The sequence below is a fragment of the Globicephala melas genome, chromosome 4 (assembly GCF_963455315.2).
Source record: "Globicephala melas chromosome 4, mGloMel1.2, whole genome shotgun sequence".
NCBI lineage: Eukaryota > Metazoa > Chordata > Mammalia > Artiodactyla > Delphinidae > Globicephala > Globicephala melas.
In genome coordinates, this window is record NC_083317.1 from 58,294,683 (window position 1) to 58,317,092 (window position 22,410).

The 22,410-nt window shown below is 39.3% G+C and overlaps 1 protein-coding gene across 1 annotated transcript; it reads left to right on the forward strand.

Moving 5' to 3' along the window:
* Positions 1 to 594: 594 nt before the first annotated feature.
* Positions 595 to 14,817, forward strand: ABHD10 (abhydrolase domain containing 10, depalmitoylase). Its single transcript, XM_030836758.2, is given in 6 exon segments — positions 595 to 625; positions 628 to 798; positions 3,101 to 3,284; positions 8,850 to 8,961; positions 9,365 to 9,502; positions 14,154 to 14,817. Coding segments are annotated over 6 exon segments (981 nt in total). The 3' UTR covers positions 14,499 to 14,817.
* The last annotated feature ends 7,593 nt before the right edge of the window (positions 14,818 to 22,410 follow it).

Sequence of the window (22,410 nt, forward strand, 5' to 3'; positions counted from 1 at the left end):
ATATTTTTTCTTATCATTTCTAGGAGCAGGGTGAACAGAACTATTCCGGTTTTATTCTTCTGTTGAGACCGTTTATCTACTGGAATTTATTTTTGCGTATAGTATGAGACAGGGGTCAGAGTATTTCAACAGTCAGGCATACAAAGAGCTAAAACAAACTTTAAAAGGGCGAAGGAGCGGCGAAAGTTCGATTCCACTCCAGGCGTTTATACAAGCAGGATTAAGGTCAGATCTTCAAACCATTTCCGGTACAGGTCAAAACTGTCAGGTGGTGAGAACTACTTGTAACGCAGCAAGTCTAGCACTTTATGTTTCAGCTCCGTACTGTCATCGGGATGATGAGATGGTTTCCTATCTAGGAACGGTGGGTGGGGTTACTCTCCTCGCTTCCAGTCCTGGGGTATCTACCCACCGAGAAAGCAGCCTACAGAGGGCGCTCAAAACATCCCAAACTCACAGACCGCACCTCCCCGACAGAACAGCCCAACAGCGAAAGGCTGGGAAGAGCGACGACGCTCTGCGCATGTGCGCTCTCCGGGGGTCGAAACTCGGACAGGCGCTGTTTACCAAGTTGCGTCTTCCAGAGGGCGGCGCATGCGCAAGCTCAGTTTCTGGGCGCTGTGCGTCTCTGTAGGTCGGCGCGGGGCGCAGGGGCTGTTGGGAAGATGGCGAGGGTGGGTCTGCCCTCTTGGGTACCTTGTCGCAGGTGGGGCTGGATGGCCGTCTCCTTCGGCTTCCACCGTGGGCTCAGCACGTTACTTGCACCGAAGGCCGAGCGGGCGCCACGGTGGCTCCCAGGTCAGTGTCCGAAAGGCTGGAGTAGGACGCGTACTTTCGAACATCCCGGATTCCGGCAGTTCCTGTGCCATGCGTTTTTGGCGCCCCGTTCAGAAATGCCCTTCCCCGGTTCTCAGTACCCCAGTTCTAGGCGCTTTCGACAATTCTGGTGAAGGCTGTGAGGAGAGCTCTGCCGGGCCCTGGGGTATTCTGGACAGCCCGGGCCGTTGGTGGCGTTACGCTCTGCAGTCTAAGGATCCTCTCTGCCCGCCTCCCCTTTGTTAAGCGCCAACGTTAGGAAACATTCAGATGTGCATTTAATGCGTTTGATTATTAGTTGCTTTTGCTCTTCTCTGCTAGTTCTAAAGGGTTTACAGATCGTGACTGTTAAGATGCTTAGACCTACCCTTCCTTGACTTGAGCGATTTTAAAGTATGAACATTTTCTTTGGAAAAGTATAAACGCCGTTATCAAGCCTAATTTCTAGTTTTTTGTTCTTTTTTTTTTCCATGATCGAAGCCCAGTAAAAACCGCAGTCATTACTCTACAAAGGAAACTAGAATTTGGACGAAAAATTAGAGCCCCTGAATATTTCCGTTCCTTGTGCTTGATTCTTCTCCGTCCCACCCTACCTCCACTCCCAACTCCCATATATGTAGTCTGTCTTTCTGAATTATGTCTTTTTATTTTTTTGTTTTGTTGTGTTCACACCCTTGCCAGACAGCTGTCAGATGCATCGTGCTTGGAATGGGAATTGTCATGGCAAATACCCTTTGAGTTAAAAATTTTAAGCATATTATCAGTTTAACTTACATTTAATTGTACACAACCGAAAGGCTGTTATATATCTGTTTTTCTAGCAAAGTATAGTATGTCATTACATTAACTAGAATATGATACTCTTTTACTGTTTAGTAAACATTCATTGAACACTTATGCCCCAGGCTTTGCGCTAATTCTTACAGTACGAAGATCTTTCACGGATATAATGTTATAACTCACCAAGATTAAACAAATTGTAATTATCTCATGGAGAATTTCCTGTTGGAAAGTAATATGGAAGAGAGGATATGAAGGAAGTTTGGAGTGCTAAGGAAATGGGAAATGAAATTTTTTGCTGCTGCAATCTGTCAACCAACATAACTGGCTCCTACTAGCCTTGTTTTTCACTAAAAGTTTTAAATTTGGCATATTTCACTATACATTGAAACTCTGAAACAGGATTACATATAAAAGGGATAGCTTTAAGGGCTTCAATTCAGTTTTTAAAAAATCAACTTCTCAGATCCAAAATGAGGAAAACTTTATTAGCTTACATGGAAGAGAGTGAGAAGTTTTAATTAGCCACAATAAAGTAGAGAAAGGTTTCATGTAACAAAAAAGAGATTCCGTTGGTCCAGAAAAAGGACTGTTAAGGGGAGTACACAAGCCTAGTTTCTTTGGAAGAAGAAAGTGGGATTATAAATGACTTTTTTTTTTAAAATGTCTTTACATTTTTTAAGAGCAAGTATTGATTTTACAGTAGGGAAGGAACTTTAAAAATAATGAAATGGAACAATCTTGTAAGGTTTACCCATTGTGCCTTTGTACTTGAACTAAGATTTGTGTGTACCATTCACAGAAAACCAGGCCAACAAATAAAACACAGTGATTGGGAGTCCTATGAGAAATCTTTTTCCAAAAATGGTATTATCATGCACTTATTCAAGGTTACTTGTAAGGAAACTGCTCATTGAACCTGCCTCAGCAGATATGGAATCACGATTGGCTGTTACCATGGCCCATGATTTTATGGGTGGAGAGGGAATCAGTAATAAAAGGGGCACAGCACCTCTACCTTTGAAACAACTTCCCAAGGGCAGACCAAACTTGTTTCTCCCCCTCCCCACTAAAAAGTAGAGGATGTGAAATCCCTTAAACATTAAAAAAAAATTTAAAGAAGACAAATCTCACAAGAAAGGGCTAAAACTAGTGTAGGGTAAATCTGAATGTTGATTGATACTATTTGGGACAGATGATATAGCAGCAACAGAAAAACATTTTTGACAAGTCTCTGTCTTTTGTTGCCTTCAAATTTCCTTCTCATTGTGTATTTTGGAAGAATCCTGATTGGACCTTGCTCAGAGAAGACACTGATTGTGACATGATTTTAAAAGATACCATGCACAGACTTGTGACTTTAATACTTCACATCTGTATTTTTTTCTATTAAATGGAAATAGTATTTGACATCAATTTGATGAGTTAAGAAAGTTAAGATTAAAAATATGTATGGTTTTCGAAAAACTGTGTTTGCAAACTATGTTTTGTGTATTTTGTTTAGCTTGCAGACAAAAGACATCAATCTCTTTCCTTAGTCGACCAGACCTTCCAAACCTGGCTTATAAGAGGCTAAAAGGCAAAAGTCCAGGAATTATCTTCATCCCTGGCTATATGTCTAATATGAATGGTACAAAAGCATTGGCGATTGAGGAGTTTTGCAAATCTCTAGGTCACGCCTATATAAGGTAGGAACAACACATTTTAGAGAAAATATTACTACCATTTACTATGGCAGTAGAGAATTCCTTCTGCTCTAACCAACTGGAACAAATGTCAGCATTTTTATAGATTCATTTATTTTAATGGTCTGTAAACTTTCATCTTGTGATTTAGGGTTCTTGTAAAGTGCAGCCTTTAAAAGGCCTTTTTTATAGGTCTTTGTGGGAAATTCCTTGTCAGTCCAGTGGTTAGGACTCCGAGCTCTTACTGCTGAGGGTCCAGGTTCAATCCGTGGTCTGGGAACTAAGATCCCACAAGCCACGCTGCCAAAACAAAACAAAAAACAAAAATAAATAAATAAAGGTCTTTGTGCCACACCAACAATGGTGGCAGAAAAAAACTAGTGGTAACTTAGCTCTTTAGAAACAATATTCTAACATGACAACAAACCAGTATACTAATTGGCTTTTTTGTAATCTCGTAATTATATTGTGGTTTTCCTTTGGGGACTTAAGGACATTTATTTGACCACTGTTTATTTCCTTTTAAAATATGTAGTTTAAAATAATATATGTGTTTAAAAGTATTGTAAAATTAATATTGTATAATTCGCATTTCCACTGAGTTTCTTTTCTTTCACTTCTGTAGCCTGAATATGTATAAGCATAAATAAGGAGATGTGTTGTTTACTACTTGATTTCACAGTTCCTAATATTTCATACTGATAATTATTTTACTAAAATCATGTGTTTACATTGTTATTAGATTTGTTTACTTATAACAATCATTTATTTAGCGCCTGATTTGCCAGAAGAGATAGTATGGTTTAGTAAAAAGAACACTGGCCTGGAATTCAGGAAACATGGGCTCTAGAATTAATGCTAGCAATAACTGATGAGATGAGTCAGTTAAATGCTGGACCTATTTTCTTCATCATAAAAAGGAGGAGATTGGACGAAAGATAATTTCTGAATTCTTTTCTAGCACTAGCAACCTAAAAATCTATTTATCTAGTTTTTAGAAGAGTTTCACTAACATTCACTCAATAGGTCTAGAAAATACAGCTTTTAGAAATAAAATAAAAAATAATTAGAAATAAAAAATTTTTAAACTTTTAGAATTAAAAATAAGACTTTTATCTATTCAATATATTAGCAAAAATTATGTCAATTGTATGAATTTTGTCTTATTCCTGTTATCAAATTAACTGAATTATTTCATTTTCATGATCAGAACTCTGGAGTATTTTTTACAGGTAGACTTTCTAGCACTATACTGGTGCTGTGAAATATACAAAGAATTATAAAACATGGTCGTTGCCTGTAAGGATCTTTTAATCAGGGTGGGGAAATGCAAGATAAAATACATATGGGAAATTAGACAGAAATATTCATCAAAATGTGATTATGTCAAAGAGCCGGATACTAAATTGTATAGGGTGAGAGAAAACTAGGAGTCGAAGTAGATAGAAAAAACTTTATAAAGGAACACTGAAAAATAGTTAGGATTTGGGTAAGAAGGAAGAGCTATCCAGGAAGGGGAGGACTACCCTGAGCAAAACATGATGATATCAGAAAACTTGCCACCATTCTCCTTCTTTGTCCCCAAAAGAATTTGACTCAAGAAATCCCCATTTTATCAGTTCTTGAATTTAAATTGAGACTATGAGAGCTATAACCAGTTCCTAGCTCCCTACAGGACATATAAGGGGGTTTTCTGCATTTTGGATGCATATGAAATAAATTTTCTTTTTAAAGGTATATTAAGTAATGAGAATGAAATTATAATGTATACAGACAATTATGTGATACTGTATTAAAATGTAGCCTAAGTGTATCTTTATAAAACTTTATAAAGTATAGCCCTTCATTACAATTTTTAATTTGATCAGGTTCCTTTTTATTTGCTTTCATCAAACTTCATTTCAATCTAATCACTATTAGCTACTGATTGCATTTTAACTTGTTATAAGAGATTTTATCTTCTATTTATACTCCCAATTTCTCAGTTTACTTTTGTTGTGATTTTGTCTGTGAAACTTAGATCTTGAATGAGGAAATGGTTAGTTCTGTATATTACACAAGGAATAGTACATACGGTTCTGTGTAAATGGTTTTTTAATATCCTGCCACCATGCCTAAAATAAGAGTGAGTCGGAGCTCAGAAACACATGGTTTTAGGGCTGGTCTTCTCTCATAATTATTTCTAATAAAATTTAAAATTTTAGATTTGGGAATATGTTCCAGAGTATTGGGGCTGCTAAGACAGAATTGCATTACTATGTTTAAAAGTTTTAAACTGCTGAATGTTTTTTAATTATCTTTGTCACTTGGTTAGGGTTCAGCAAGAATGAACTATATTGTCACCTATTAGTATCACTGAATGTTTATATTTTCCTTTTTGAAGGCCCTCTACATCTGTTTTGCATTTTCACCATGTAGTTGGAAGGCAACTGTAAACAAAATACAGCAAGTAGAGATGTGTGATTGCCCACGGAGGGGGCTAGAGGAGAATTAGTTGGTGTCTTTCTCCCCTCTTCTCCCTGATCTGTCTTCTATATCCCCTGGATTTAGGAGAAATAATAACCGTGATTTAGACTTCAGTAGCTGCCTTGTTACGCTATTTCCCTAGGATCCAAAACCACTTCACTTCATACCTAATTTTAATTTCTTTCTCCATCACCTTTATTTACTTATTTTTAAATTTTATTTTATTTATTTATTTGTGGCTGCATTGGGTCCTCGTTGTTGCACACGGGCTCTCTAGTTGCAGCGAGCAGGGGCCACTCCTTGTTGCGATTGGCAGGCTTCTCATTGTGGTGTTTTCTCTTGTGGAGCATGGGCTCTAGGTGCACGGGCTTCAGTAGTTGTGGCATGCGGGCTCAGTAGTTGTGGCTCGTGGGCTCTAGAGTGCAGGCTCAGCAGTTGTGGCACGTGGGCTTAGTTGCTCTGTGCCATGTGGGATCTTCCCGGATCAGGGATTGAACCCGTGTACCCTGCATTGGCAGGCGGACTCCCAATCACTGCACCACCAGGGAAGTCCCTCCATCACTTTTTAATCCCTTATCTCTAAGAAAATGAGTATACACTATATATCACATATATATTCTTCAAGTACACGAAAAACATTAGGATTTAATAGTTTTCACCAGATTTTAAGAATCAGAAAAATACTGAATACTTTAAATTTAAATAAAATAGTTCTTTATACTTTTACGTTCTACTTCTATTCATTTAATATGTATTATAGTACTCAGTGTGTGAGGTTCACATGCTAGCCACTGTGGAGAATGCAGAAACAAAAACAAGATGATGGTATTTCCCCTCTAGGATCTTTACAGTCTCATAGGAATGATGAGACACAAATACATAAGCTGTCTTGTAGAGCAGGATATAATAAAATGATTGTGACTAATAAAAGTGAATTCTATCCAAGTTTCATTAGGTAGAGTTTTTTTTTTTTTTTTTTCAGCTTGTCTGGGAAGTCTTTCCAGCAAAATTTCATTTGGACTAAGCTCTGAGAGGGGATATTAGTAATGAAGGTGATGGGAGAAGATATTCCACTTGAAGGAAATGGGTGAAGCGTAAAACAGAGACAGAAAACGTAGTCTTTTTTAGGAGCAGCAAGTTGATCAGTTTGACTAAAGCAGTAGTTTCATCAGAAGAAATAAAAGGTCAATCTGAGATGACTAAAATACGTTCTTTAAAAACAGGCTAAAGCACTAAATTTTTATGTTATATATCACAGGAAGGCATTGAAATTAATGTCATATCAATACAATGTGTCAGACAAAACCTGACAGTATAAAGTAGGTCCATTTGGAGAAAGAATGACACAATGAGGAGGCTGCTGTGATAGGGGAGGTTTAAGATGAGAAAGACCTGCACCAAGACACCAGTCTTACCAAACTGAGGAGAAAGGGGTGCATGTGAGAAAAAATGAGAGAGTGAGGATAGTACAGGGCAGGCAGTGTTCTATACCCTGCGGAAAAACAAACTTGAAATAAAACAGTCTGCCCTTGAAGAACTGACATTCTAGTCAGAGACATATATTTAAAACTTGATTACAACACACAATATGAAAAGTGTTAATTGGGGGCTTCCCTGGTGGCGCAGTGGTTGAGAGTCCGCCTGCCGATGCAGGGGACACGGGTTCGTGCCCCGGTCCGGGAAGATCCCACGTGCCGCGGAGCGGCTGGGCCCGTGAGCCGTGGCCGCTGAGCCTGCGTATCCAGAGCCTGTGCTCCACAACGGGAGAGGCCACAACAGTGAGAGGCCCGCGTACCACATAAAAAAAAAAAAAAAAAAAGTGTTAATTGGGTACAAAGAAAGCGACCTACTACTACTAAACGACACATTCTGTCAAAGAAAGTTCCTCAAAGGAGGTGACATGACTTAAAGGATGACTAGGAGTTTGAATGGGGAATGAAGGCTTTTTAGGCAGTGGAACAGCATGCAAAGTCTCAAAGTTAGGAAAGGGCTTATCCAGGAATTGGGAGTAGTTCAGTATGACTAGGGTTTAGGGCAGTCTGCAGGAGTGGTATGATACTTCATGATTTATTGAATTGAGACCTTGAAGGAGAGGTAAAGTTCACAGATCAAACAGACTCTGAGCCTGGGGAACTAGGAAGTTGGAAGGAAAGAAAAACAAGAGGAGGAGCTAGTGATGATGAATTTGATTCTGGACTTCTCTTTTCCTTCTACTAATTGAGTAAACATAACACTTAACACTTAGCACTTACCATGTGCAAGGGACTGATCTAGGCACTGGGAAAGCAGTGTGAACAAAACAATCTGCCCATATGGAGCTTCCATTCTAGTGTGGGAGATAGACCACAAACCAATAATCAAATATGTATATTGTCAGGTAGCAATATTTGCTATAAAGAGAATAAAGCAGGGTAAGGAGCTAGAGAATGATGAAAGAAGCACAACTTTAGGTTGAATGGTCAGAGAAGACTTACGGAGATGTAACATTTGAGCCAAAGGCCTAAATGAAGTGAGGGAGCAATCTGAGTGGATATCTGGAGTAGAGTAGTCCACATGGAAGGAGAAGCTGTTGTAAAACTCCTGAGGCAGGAATGTGGGTGCTATATTCCATTAACTTCAAAAAGGAAAGTAAGGATACAACTGGGAGGGAGAGAGAACAGTAAGCAATGAGATCAGAGAGGTAGTTAGGGGCTAGAGGATGGTAAGGACTTTGGATTTTATTTGAAGATTATACAAAGCCTTTGGAAGGTTTGTCCAAGACATGATTTTTGTTTTAAAAGGATCACTGACTACTGTGTGGGGAATAGACTTTGAGGGTGAAAAATGAAAATGGAGATCTACTAGGAGACTTGCATTAGTTCAGTCAAGAGAGGATAGTGATTTGGACCAGGCTGGCAGCAGTGGAGGAGGTGAGAAAGTAAGTGGCTATGAGAGATCTTTGAAGGTTAAGACAGTAGGATTTGCTGAAATACATATTGACTTCACAGTTTTACTTTAATATATTTTAGACATTGTAATAATGATTAATGTGCTGTCTTCCTTAAAAATTAGAGAAGCAAATACATAGATATCTAAATACAGATATGTTTTCTCTTTTTCCAGGTTTGATTACTCAGGAGTTGGAAATTCAGATGGTAACTTAGAAGAATGCACAGTGGGAAAATGGAGAAAAGATGTTCTTTCTATAATTGATGACTTAGCTGAAGGACCACAGGTGACTATTTTTGTTAAATATGATGATAATTGTTGACTGCAACCTCATGACATTTGAGCTGTTTCTTTAGATGTGAAAATTTATTTAATATTTTAAATGTCTTAACAATCCATTTTTATATTTCAATATCAAATCAATCAGTTCTATTATTTTCACTTTCTCATAAAACGAAGGTAGCATTTTACTTTTCATTTTACAAATTTTGTCTAGTTTATTCTCTATTATAAACCTAATACTTTAACAAAATGTAATCATAATCTTAATTTTACTTTGTGCCAAATATTAAAAGTCTGGGAGCCAATGAATATAGAGAAAGAAAGTATATACATTCTATGAAATTATTCACTGCCTTACAGAAAAGAAAAAGAAATTCCTCTTTAAAACTACATGTTTTTATTTTTAGATACTAGTTGGATCTAGCCTCGGTGGATGGCTTATGCTTCATGCTGCAATCGCACGGCCACAAAAGGTTGTTGCTCTTATTGGTGTAGCGACAGCTGTGGATAGCCTAGTGACACAGTTTAATCAGCTTCCTGTTGAGGTAAGTCCCAGGCAACCTCCGTGTATCCCTCCTGTCATTTTGCTCCCTCTTTGAATTTTGTTCATGTGTCATCTGTCCTTTGACTTGTTACACTGGCCCAAATTTTGTCTTAACTGCCTTTTTGTATACCATTTCTTTGCCTTCTTTAACTATTTGGTCTCCTGTTTAAGGTTTTCTTTTTTTCACAGTCACTTCAAATCATTTTGCCAAATATTTGAGCCACATGAATGAAATCACACTTTAAATTTCTTGTTTTAGCAACATTTTATTAACCACATTTGTTTATTTGAATTATACATCGTGATCTCTTTTTGGAACTCTTAGTCTTATTTTGTGGCTTCTGGGAAATAGTACCTATTCTATGACCATGTTAAGACGGCTAATCAATTATGAAACTATTTTTTTTTTTAGCCTGAAAGCCTCAGATCCTCTCTCAGAAGAGTTATCTGGGCACACACTGTCAGTCATACACAGGAGATGAGACTTGCCATTCCTGGCCTAGATACTAAGTTAGCATTCTTTTTCTACTCCTAATTCTCACCTTTAAAAAAAGAAGGTGCTTTTCACCATTAGCATGTTCTTCAGTAACTCATGATAGAAATAAGGTTTCTGGAATAATTGGGAAGGGAATTCGTTAATTATACTTTATTATTGGACATACGTTTAAGCACTTCAGTTGTCTGCAAGGATAAAAAAAATGGTGGGTAATAGTTGTTTATTTTTGTGTATGTTGTTTTTTTGTTTTGCAATCAATTAAGTTCTCCTTGGGCATATGTTTCCTAGGGCTCTAAATTTCACTTGTGGGACTAAGACCCTAGCAGAAAGAAAAACAGTCCGGAGCAGTGGTTCAGAAAGTGCAGGCCCGAGGCCAGCAGCAACAGCATCACCTGAGAACTTGTAGAAATGGATATTCTTGAGCTTCACCAAGACCAGCTGAATCAGAAACTGGGAGTGGGGCCCAGTAATCTGTTTTAACCAAGCCCGCAGGGGAAGTGTGAGAACCACTGCTCTACAGAGTGGGGGAGCAGGAGGGGGAGGAAAAGCAAAAGAAGAAAAAAAGCCTGTGTGGTGTTGAATGGTAGAATGTCATTGAATTTGCCTCAAGTTCGGCATTGAATTCAGTGCCATGTACTCTCTGTTCTGTTTATTCTTAGTTCACATTGTTCTTTCCATTTCCTTAAGAATGGCATTGTCTGCATAGTCAGGTTCTTCATATGATTTCCTATCAGAGCTGAAATTACAAAGCTGATCTTCTTTGCACTTACCTCCTATTTCTGAATTGTTTTCACTTTCTTGATTGTTTCTTATACATGGTTGCTCCATGTCCTCATGCTGCTAATTTTTCCTACCATTGTATCCTTCTGCATGTAAACCTTGGACCCCTTACTCTGTTCTCTAACTCAGTCATGCAGTGCTTCTCATGATAGGAAATTATTTCAAGAAGATGGCCTACTGGAAAAGAATTGATTAAACAATTTTGGGAGGTTATTGGTAAATGACAAGATCTGTGTACATTTATTTTTATGTGTGTGTATCCGTCACTCAGAGGGAAGATATGGTAGATACCCTGTAAGTGACTGAGAAGATCTATAGCCTGCAAATCAGGGTACATCTTTGCTAATCCTAAATCAGACCAGCAAAAATCCTTAAACAGAAACGTGTTGACCCTTATTAACTTAAAAGCATGTGTAAAGAAAGAGCAGAGACACTAGGACCACTATCTCTTCTTCTCCACATAGACAGCCAGTACTAGCAGTGTCAAGGGAATGGAGGTGGAGGTTTTTACTGTCTTCTTTAGCCCTGGGAATGTTAAGACCCAGCATTACTCATTATGTAGGAACTTGACTTACCTCTTAACTAACTCTAATCATTGTCTGCTTCTTTGGACAGTAGAGGGCGTCAGGCAGGTTGCACAGCTGTTGGAGTCTAAGCTTCACAGCCACATTGCCTTGTTAGTTTCTTCTTGGTGTAGAAATTATGTATATTGTACATTTTCTCTGATTAATACTGTTTTTGCTATTTCTGTACTTTCTGAGGCTTTGGGACATATAAGATTTTGTTAAGTTTGTTCTTCAAATGGACAATATTCATTCAACTCAATAGCAGATAACAGAGCTAGTTGGGGTGGGCAATGATGCTTAAAATACAACTATTATTAATTATGTCTCAGTAATTAACATAGTTCCCACTTCATCTAATAATCAATGAGACTAAGTTCTTATTACTGAAATTACCAATTCAGGAACAGTCATGAGTAGCTTGAAGGTAACAGAATATCATTTTTACTTTAAATATTTGATTCATATGTTGCTTTAATGCAAAGTACCCCATGATAATAATATAGGTTCATATATTTTATAGTTTTTTTAGGCTTCCACTAATTTTAAATCATTTGGATATAGATATTTAGAAGTCTAGGTTTCAGATATACAGCTTTTACACTGAATCAAATCTTTTTGGAATTTTATAAAAGACATTAAAATTCCTAAGTACACAGATTATATCATACATATTTTACTGTTTAAATTCATTTTTGCCTCTTTGTAATAAGTCAACAATTTTAAATGTGGAAAAATCATAATGTTTTCATTGAAAATTTAAATACAAAATTTTTGAAATATGTTGTATGTAGCTTTTCTTTCCTTATATTTTTCTTTATTTTTGATAAGATGTCCATCTGTTTTTCTAGACAGAAATGCCCTTCATATTATATGGTTGCAAGAGGCTTAAAGCTATTTACATCTTGATTTACTAGTTCAAGTTGTGATAATCTTTCCAAAGAATTTATTATATGCATATAAACCTTTATGTTCAAAGATGTTCATGGAAGTATTCAGCAGCGTGGGAATGGTCAAGTTAATTATCTTAGATGCATTATAGTGGACAATTATGCAGCCTTTAAAAACTTTTAATAGAATCTTTTAAAACCCAGAAATATATATATTGAATAAATAAACCAGCGCTGAAAACTGTATATGAATTGTAATAGCTAAGTGTTTTACATATTGTATATATAAAAACCAAACACATATAGAAAAATACTGGAAGGAAATAAGCCAGAATAATAATGGTTGTTATATCCATGAAATAGGATTATGGTGATTTATTTATTTTTATGCTTTTTTTTTTTTAAAAAAAGGTAGAGTTTTTTGGTTTTGTTTTTAATAAATTTATTTATTTATTTATTTTTGGCTGCGTTGGGTCTTCATTGCTGTGTACCGGCTTTCTCTAGTTGCGGCGAACGGGGTCTGCTCTTCCCTGCAGTGCGTAGGCTTCTCATTGTTGTGGCTTCTCATTGCGGAGCACGGGCTCTAGGGCGCACGGGCTTAGTTGCTCCGTGGCACGTGGGATCTTCCCAGACCAGGGCTCAAACCGGTGTCTCCTGAACTGGCAGGCAGATTCTTAACCACTGCGCCACCAAGGAAGCCCTGTTTTGTTTTTTATTTATTTAATTTATTTTTGGCTGCGTTGGGTCTCGTGTGAGCTTTCTCTAGTTAAGGCGAGTGGGGGCTACTCTTCTTGCAGCGTGTGTGCTTCTCATTGCCATGGCTTCTCTTGTTGCGGAGCACAGGCTCTAGGCATGTGGGCTTCAGTAGTTGTGGCACGAGGGCTCAGTAGTTGTGGCTCATGGGCTCTAGAGCATAGGCTCAGTAGTTGTGGCACACGGGATTAGTTACTCCACGGCATGTGAGATCTTCCTGGACCAGGGCTTGAACCCGTGTCCCCTGCATTGGCAGGCGGATTCTTAACCACTGCACCACCAGGGAAGTCCCTTTTTATGCTTTTTATATTTTCCACGTTTCTATAATGAGTATATGTTACTTTAACTAGAAAAATTGTTTAAGACAAATTATAATGTAAAAAATAGAAATTCTTCAAGAATCAAAGAATACCCAGCGTTTTATTTTAAGGGTAGAAATGATACCATGCTCAGTTTTCAGGAAGTATTTGGAAGACTTCTTTGTCATCCACAACAACAAACAAATTTTTTCTCATTCCATAGAACTCTAAAAGGCAAAAACTACATTTTTTTAATATTCAGGGTAAAATTGGGTGTGTATGGTTGCCCCAGAATAACCACTGTCTTACTTTTCTTTTTTAGCACTATGCTTTCTTCTTCTCCTTCTCCCACCCCATCCCCATTTTACTAACTTCTCGTATATGCACTTTTAGTTTCATGATTTTTAAATGTAAACAATTTTTATTCCCAAGATTTGGTTTTATGTAATATGAATGCCACCTGTACTGATTCCAAGAAATTATTGTACTTTTCTCCCCTTCATTTTCCCTTTCAAGTTGGAATGAAGCAATACCTGATTTTTAAGATATTACACGTTAAAGTTAGTTAAATCTGTTTGAATCCTAGTTACAGCAGTTAACTACCTTTCAACTTTAAACATATGTATTACTCTAACTTTAATATCCTCTTTTGTAAAAATGAAATAAGAACAGATAGTATCAGGATCATATGAGATACTATGTGGAAAATACTTGTCACAGCTCCTCGCACATAGTAGTTAATTACTGATAATTATCATCGTTATATTTTTATCTGTTTTCCCCTTCTTCAAAGACTGCTTTTCTTGAATTAAGACTATTGTATGTGTTAATGTTGCATAAATACTTTTGTTTTCCTCATTTTTCCCAATAGGTAAGAAAGGAAATAGAGATGAAAGGTGTGTGGTCCATGCCATCAAAATACAGTGAAGAAGGATTTTATCGCGTTCAGTACAGTGTCATTAAAGAAGCAGAGCGCTACTGCTTGTTACATAGTCCTATTCCTGTGAACTGCCCTATAAGATTGCTCCACGGCATGAAGGATGACATTGTACCATGGCATACGTCCATGCAGGTTGCTGACCGAGTAGTCAGCACAGATGTAGATGTCATCCTCCGAAAGAATAGTGATCACCGAATGAAGGAAAAAGCAGACATTCAACTGCTGGTTTACACTATTGATGACTTAATTGATAAGCTTTCAACTGTAGTTAACTAGAATCACAGTTTTAGTTGGAATGTAAAGTAATGGATCCAGAAGATGGAAGCTGGATAACAGATGAAGGACCCTGATATTTAGAAGGTTTGTTTCTCTTATCTCTACTTTGTAGATATCATGTGAGTATTTAATGGTGTATTTGCACAAGTGATTCAGATTGTGAAGAAAGTGCCAGCTGCTGTTTGAAAAATGTTCTCCTTCCTTCAATCCTTGATTTTTTTCATTAAAATATTTCCTATTTTTTTATTCAAGAGATGTTTACCTTCTAATGCTTATGTTAACTGTGCCAGAATTGCTAATAAAACTTGATTTTTTTGTTTTTTGTTTGGTATCATTGTATATGGAGATTTGCAAAATTATTTCTGATTTTAAAATGCAGTTTACAAGATATAGGAAAATGTTTATTGAAATAAATCTAAAATGACTAGAGAAATGACTGAAGCATAATAAAGTTCAAAATAAAGCTATTACTTTATATATTATATTCTGCATGTTATATTTGAACTTAAAATCAAGGTTATTCTTTTTTAAGGGCTCAAAACTTTACAGATATATAAAGGATATATATCACTTTAAATTTTGGCGTATATGTCTTGTAGTTAACTGGGGGAATTTCATCCTAAGCAATGATGTAATATTTTCATATTCAGATTTCATATTCCAAAGAAGAAATGAATCTATATTACCACCTACCTGCAGAAACATTCCTGTTTTATTAATATGTGGCTTAAGTACAAATAGCCAAGTGATTGCCATCTAAATCAGAGGGCTTTCTAAAATGTAGAGATAGTAAGAAAATATGAAAGGGAAATACAAAGTTTTTTTTTTTTTTTTGCGGTACGCGAGCCTCTCACTGTTGTGGCCTCTCCCGTTGCGGAGCACAGGCTCTGGACGCGCAGGCTCAGCGGCCATGGCCCACGGGCCCAGCCGCTCCGCGGCATGTGGGATCTTCCTGGACCGGGGCACGAACCCATGTCCCCTGCATCGGCAGGCGGACTCCCAACCACTGTGCCACCAGGGAAGCCCCAAAGTTCTTTTTTTAATAACTAAAATAAGCTTGTGCAGTAATCAACCTTGATATTGAATTGGTATCTTTTAGCTTTTAAGTTTGACTGGACTTTATTTAGCTTGCATGTGTCAAAAATTTCTTTAACTCATTAGTAAGAGAACCAGCAAATGGTAAACCTGGTTCAAAGGACAATTGAAGAAACATTTATAGGTTTTGAAGAATGTTGGGATAAAATTCCTGTGCTGAAAAGAGTTAACATAGCAGATGACTGCTTCTCCTCAGAGAGACCTGCTTACAAAGTTCGCCCTTGGCTAGCATCTGGGAACTTGGATTTTAGGAGTGTCCCAGCAGTCTGTCAGGGAACTGTTGATCAAAACCGCCAGCCTTGGCCAGACACAATGATAACCACTTGCCTGAGTTGTCTCACAACAGGAGGTCCCAATAAAGAACAAGGTGCTGCCACCGAAAACTAACCAGGAAAATTTGGGATGGGCCGAAAGGAGGAGGGAGGAGGTGATATGTCCTGCCTGCCTCCCAGAAACCCTCACGCTGAAATCCATCTTGGCAGAGAGGTGCATGTGCCACCAGGAAGGACCCTGAGTCAGAATGATTGGCCAGAGGCAACCTGGAAACTAATCCCATCACAGTAAAACCTATGGGGCTTCCCTGGTGGCGCAGAGGTTGAGAGTCCGCCTGCCGATGCAGGGGACACGGGTTCGTGCCCCGGTCCAGGAAGATCCCACATGCCGTGGAGCGGCTGGGCCCATGAGCCATGGCCGCTGAGCCTGCGCGTCCAGAGCCTGTGCTCCGCAACAGGAGAGGCCACAACAGTGAGAGGCCCGCGTACCGCAAAAAAACCTATGACTGCGAGCCACGTGGCAGAGCAGTCCTCCTGGGTTCCCTTACCCTGCTGCTCTCCACCTGGGTGTCCCTTTCCAGTAAAGTCTCTTGCTTTTTCAGCACGTGTGTCTCCTCGGACAATTCATTTCCGAGTGTCAGTCAAGAGCCCACTCTCGGGCCCTGCAAGGGGTCTGCCTTCCTGCAACAATTCCAGAACTGATCAAAGTGGCTCACTGTGCCTAAATTGTCTGTACAAACAATGTGGTTTGTACTGGACAAATGCTCTCCTATGAGTCTGGAATTTTGGTAGGTGCCAAGCAGAGACTGCCCAAGTGTCCAGCTCCCAATAAACACTGGGCACTGAGTCTCTGACAAGCTTCCCTGGTGGACATTTCACATGTGCTGTCACAATGCCTTGCTGGGGGAATTAAGCTCAACTTATGTGACTGTACTAGGAGAGGATTCTTAGAAGCTCATGCCTAGTTTCCCCAGACTTCACTTTGTGTGCCTTTTTCCTTTCCTGATTTTGCTTTGTATCTTTTCACTGTAATAAATCATAGCTGTGAGTCCTCCTAAAAAATTGTCAAACCTGGGGGTGGTCTTGGGGACCCCGACACAGATACAAAGCAGATTAATACCCTACAGGGCAATACAATATAATCTAGGAGATATCTTTCATACCAAACAAAAATCATTTACAAACCAAAAATACACGAACCTTCAGTGTGCCACACTGCCTGATGCTAGAATGGGTTATTAGAGGATGGCAGGGTGCCTCTTCCGGGGCCTAAGCTGCCCAGACACTGCTAGGCATGAGGATTAGAAAGATGAGGAAAGGGCCCTGCCCTTTAGAGCTTTCTAGGGTTAAACATAATTATAATAAAATGTGATAAATATGATTGGAGATACATAGTATTTCTGTAGAGGCAGTACATATAGTGGTTAAAGACAGACTTCAGAGCTTGGGTTTAAGTCCTGGCTCACCATTTACTAGCCCTGTGACTGAGCCATTTACTTAACCTCCCTGAGGTTTCCTCATCTGTAAAATGTCATAATATAAACCTATTTAATAAAGTGTAAGGGTTAAGCACAACACGTCTAGAACAATGACACGTAGGAGTCACTACCATTTCACTTGTATTTTTATATGCACAAAACACAGTCCAGTGAGAAATTGGAGGGCACAATTCTTGGGGCTTTGGGAAGGAAAGTGGAGGCAAGGAAGTGAGTAGGTCTTCTGAAACTGAACTGGATTGGAACTTCCTAACCTCAAGATCCCAAATTGGAATGTTAGCTGTATGGTATCCATCAATGGCTAGGAAAAGGGAGGGGGAGGAAACTTGACTATCTAAAGACATGAAAAGCTGTCTTAAAATTTAATCTAGCTTTGCAGAGGTTAGCATCATAAATACCAAATGAGTTTGAAGCAGTGGGATTTAGTGTATTCTAGTACATTGTTAATTCCTTTAGTGTGCTTTTCTATTTTTCTCCCAAAGCTCTTTTTTTTTTTTTTCTAAAACCACTCCATGCCTTGTATTCAGTAACATGGTAAATGCTTGAACAGCCAGCAGGCCCTCAGTGCCTATCCTCTGGAACCCCTGCACTGATTTAAAAGCAGCGACATGACCCCTCTAAACAATCTCAGTGCATGCAATGGAAGGGGATAAGGTCAATGCCAATGGAGAGGAAGGCTAATGAGACCACAGAATACATTTGCTTTTGCAGCATCTGTTGAGGTTACAGGTACTTCCAGACACATATCTACACGGTAGGCTGTTCTCTGAGCAGCCAATAGAAAGGTCTGTGAGGAGGAGAGAAGGAAAGGAGCTTTGGGCAAGGCTGAATTTTATAAAGCACAGAGATACAGAGCAAAGAGAACATTACTTGCGACATAACCATTCCCAAGGCAGTGCCCAAAGGGGATATGTCGACTTTTCATTACATTTTAAACTGTTAAAAAAACAAACAACTAAGGAACTCATTTTCTGAAGGAAGAAAGAAGATCGGTGGAATTTATATATACCTTTTTTTTTTTTTAAAGGAAAGAACCAGTAAGATTTTCCAACTTGTCTTTTTAATGTAAATGTATTTATTTATTTATTTTTGACAGTTTTGGGTCTCTGCTGCTGCGCGCGGGCTTTCTCGCTAGTTGCGGCGAGCAGGGGCTACTCTTCGTTGCGGTGCGCAGTCTTCTCATTGCGGTGGCTTCTTTTGTTGCGGAGCACGGGCTCTAGAGCGTAGGCTCAGTAGTTGTGGCGCACAGGCTTAGTTGCTCTGCAGCATGTGGGATCTACGGGGACCAGGGATCGAACCTGTGTCCCCTGCATCGGGAGGCGGATTCCTAACCACTGCGCCCCCAGGGAAGTCCCAATATAACTTTTTAAGATCCCGTTTCATTACAGACCTAAAGTCACTTTTTAGTTTAGAAACACAATCATGTAATATGCATAACTTGGTTTAATGAAAAAATATGATGTTTTGGTACATTTAGAGAACATACCTAGAAAAATGTAGGTAATTTTTTTAAACAAAATTTGTCTTTTGAAGAAACTGTCCTCTCTATTTTCTTGAACTTTCAGATTTTTACTGACAGATAAACTTCTACTTGAAAAGAAGCTCAAATCTCAGCTTCTCACTGAAGCCTTTCCTACCTCATCCTCATCTCTGTGTCCAAGAATTTTGACGATGGGTCCTCTCTGCTCTCTCACGAACAGCACTCCGCTGAGGCCTTTTTGATAGAGCTTACTACATGGAAATTCTCCGTTTATATGCCAACCTCCCTCTCCCAAAGGACCATTGAGATCAGGAGCTTCGTTCTGACACTCTAACCCCAGGTGTCCCTGACCATGCCACACCATCTCCTTACGCACTTTGTATTGTTAATACTCCCTTCTGTTCTGACCTTGGCACTCTTCTCATGCAACTTACTTATTCACCTTGAGCAACTTCACGCAGGTTCCTGGTTTTAACTGCTATCTGCACGCAGATGATTCAAGTACTTTCCTTCATTCCAGATTTTTCTCTTTAGCTCCAGATGCATAAAACTGAATGACCGGGATGGATTGTGGTGGCCCTCCCAAATGCAGTAAGTCCAAACGCTATTATCTTCCCCCTTAATGTACCTCCCCGCTTATGGTCCCCTTACAATAATTGGTGCAACCATGACCCCTGTTATACAAATCAAACCCTTGAGTCATTCTGACCCTCTCCTTTTCCTGCACCTAAATCAGATCTGATGGCTCTTTTTCTCTATGAAAACACTCAAGCTCATTTGCGTGATACATAAGCCCAGTGGCAAGGCCAGTAAATATTCAACAACTAGCTGGGTGGGGAGGGGAGCCCCGATTTGCAGCATTTGCCAACAGCCAGCTATACTCTTGTCATAGCTGGTTTAAAGCTACCACTGGGACGTCACTGAATAAAAGGAAGCTGGGAAGACATGGCCAGTACCAGACTGTTACATAGTATATACCCCATATAGAGACAATAAGCATAAATATCCTCGAAAACATAAGTAATAGTAAAATGTAGCAAAATAAATTAGGAAGTGATCCGTTTTGAGTATTTAACCTTTGCTTTTAATATAACATATTTAAGTGTAAGCTTACATAATTTAAGTGGTTACAGCGGCTGAGTTTAACAACTGGCTTTCAAAATTCCTGAAAATTTAACCATGGACATTTGCAAGCACTCTACTTGGTAATCTGGAGACTGTCTGACATTCCAGCTTTATTTCTGTGTCTCTTCCCTTTAACCCTATGCTTTGTTGATATTAGAACATGTTCACCTTCTTACATAAGCTGCCTTTGCTAGCAACGTTCCCAATCCCTCCTGCCTCATCCCATTCACTAGGCAAACACCTAAGTTTTTAAAACACCTAAGTCTCTTTTGAGACTTAAAGTCATCCCATTCATAAATATTTTCTCTAATTTCCTACCCTCTTCCTCCAGATATAAATGTACCTGAGTACCCTGTGCATATTTTTAGCATGACACCTGGTTGGCATTTATGGTTTACAAGTTTAATGTTGCTGGTAGACCATGTTGCCATATCTCATTCATTTCTTTTTTAAATCTCAGATACATAGACCCTTTTAAAAAGTTGTTGAAAAAATTATAATATTTATAGGCACTCAGTAAACAGAAGTTTGAGCCAGTTTCCACTGTCACCACCCAGGGGATCAAGTGGTTTTTCTTTAATGATTTCCTATTGATTTCTGGACACTTCTAACCTTCTAGGCCTTGCTTGGACTCTCCTCTTTGCCATTGTATCCTCTCCAGAACCATGATTTCAATCATTCATTTAAAGTACCCCACATATTTTGTTACAATGGCAAAAAAATCTTCGGGTACAAAAGATCTGCAAAACAGAGTCTGAAAAAAAAAAAAGGCAAATGTACATCTTTTAGAATTGTTTCTGTTTTTTCTGGGGTTTTTTTGTTTGTTTTTTTTTTAACAAACCAACATCTTCCTTAGAGCAATTCCAGCCACAGAGGAAATAACATGCTTCCTGTTTGGGCTTCTGTTTCCTTAGTCCCGGGTTGGAACTGACCTTATTGCTGCCACCAAGATGCAACTGAGTGACTTCCAAAATTCTGCTGACAACTTCCCTGCTCTGAACTCTACCCCTGAGCTCCAAGTCTCTGGAGCCAGCTCTGCTGCCTTTAAAGCTCTTTCAACTGTCGATTCCATGCAGCATGCAGACCTGCATCCGTCAGCCCCTGTAATGCCTTTTTCTAAACCTACTGCTCTCCTCAAAGCTCTGATTCTCTCACAACCGGTTTTCACAGAGCTCTCTCTCCTATGCCTTCAACTACTGACCACTAAGTCTTTTCTCAAGCAAACCACCCACATATCTACTAAGTAATTAAAATTTCAAGAGTCCAGGCCCCAGCTGGCAGGAGATTTTTCTCAATACATGTATTGTTTGAGGTCATTTCCTGCATAGCTTCTAATCAATTACCCACAGCGACAAAGATCGCTATCCCACGTACTAAAATTGTTTTATCTAATGTTCTGAGTCAATTGATCTGTTCTAGAGGAAAAATTTATATTTTATTTCTCTCCAGCACAGAACTTGGCACAGTTAAGTGCTCAAAAACAATATGCGTTGAATGAACCAAAGAACAAAATTTATGGTGTTTTTTTCCCATGAAAAGTACCCAAAGACTTACCCAACACCAACAAGACTTAATCTTTATTCCCAAGTGGCTTACAGTCTAGGAAGACAAACTACCAAGCCCTTCAGTATTTATAAAAATTTCGGGCCAACTTAGGTCTAATGATTTCTCCCGAGGTCTTGTTTGCTCACACCAGATACGCAGTTACCACTGACAGTGTGTCAGCGGTGCCTTTCTGATCCTTAATTAAACAGATGAAATCTTTACACTCTATCAAGACCTCTCACTCCAAGCGTTCTTAGCACGTTGAGCTCCTTGTAATTTATAAAACGTACTCTCGGTGTCTTTCGATTAAAAATGGCATTAAAACGCTACTTTCCTTGAATAAGTCAAACTGAGGCACAACAGTTTCCCACCACGTTGGAAGTTTCGGGATGAAATCTGGCTGACAGCTGAACAAGTTAATGGTTGCAGCTCACAGCCCTGCCCCTCCTGCCCCACCAGACAACTGTTCCCTCCAGGCAGGGGGAAAGTGGTCTGGCAACTCCTGACAGATGGACAGCTGACGGAATGGACCCTCCCACAGGCCTCGTTCCGTGTGCAGCTGTGCGCTGGCCTTGTGTACAACCGGCTGTTCCCCAGAGGAGGGGGAAGAATTGTGCTGCTGAGAAAGCCGCTCTCAGCGGGAGGGAGGCGGGCGGGCTAGACTGACACACGAGAGGGCTGGCTTTTTGGACGGCTCTTAGCAACGGCCCTGGTTTGACCCTCCTCGGCCATGAGAAAATAGAATCAGTGTACCATTCTTCCAGGCGCGATGCAGCATCCGCAGCTCTACGTCAAGGGGGCCTTCCTCCCGGCCTGTTAATTACCTGCTCTTTCCCATCTCAGGGTTCCTGCCTTTGCAAAGTGTTCCTGGGAGGAGGGAAGAAACGACCGCCCCCCAG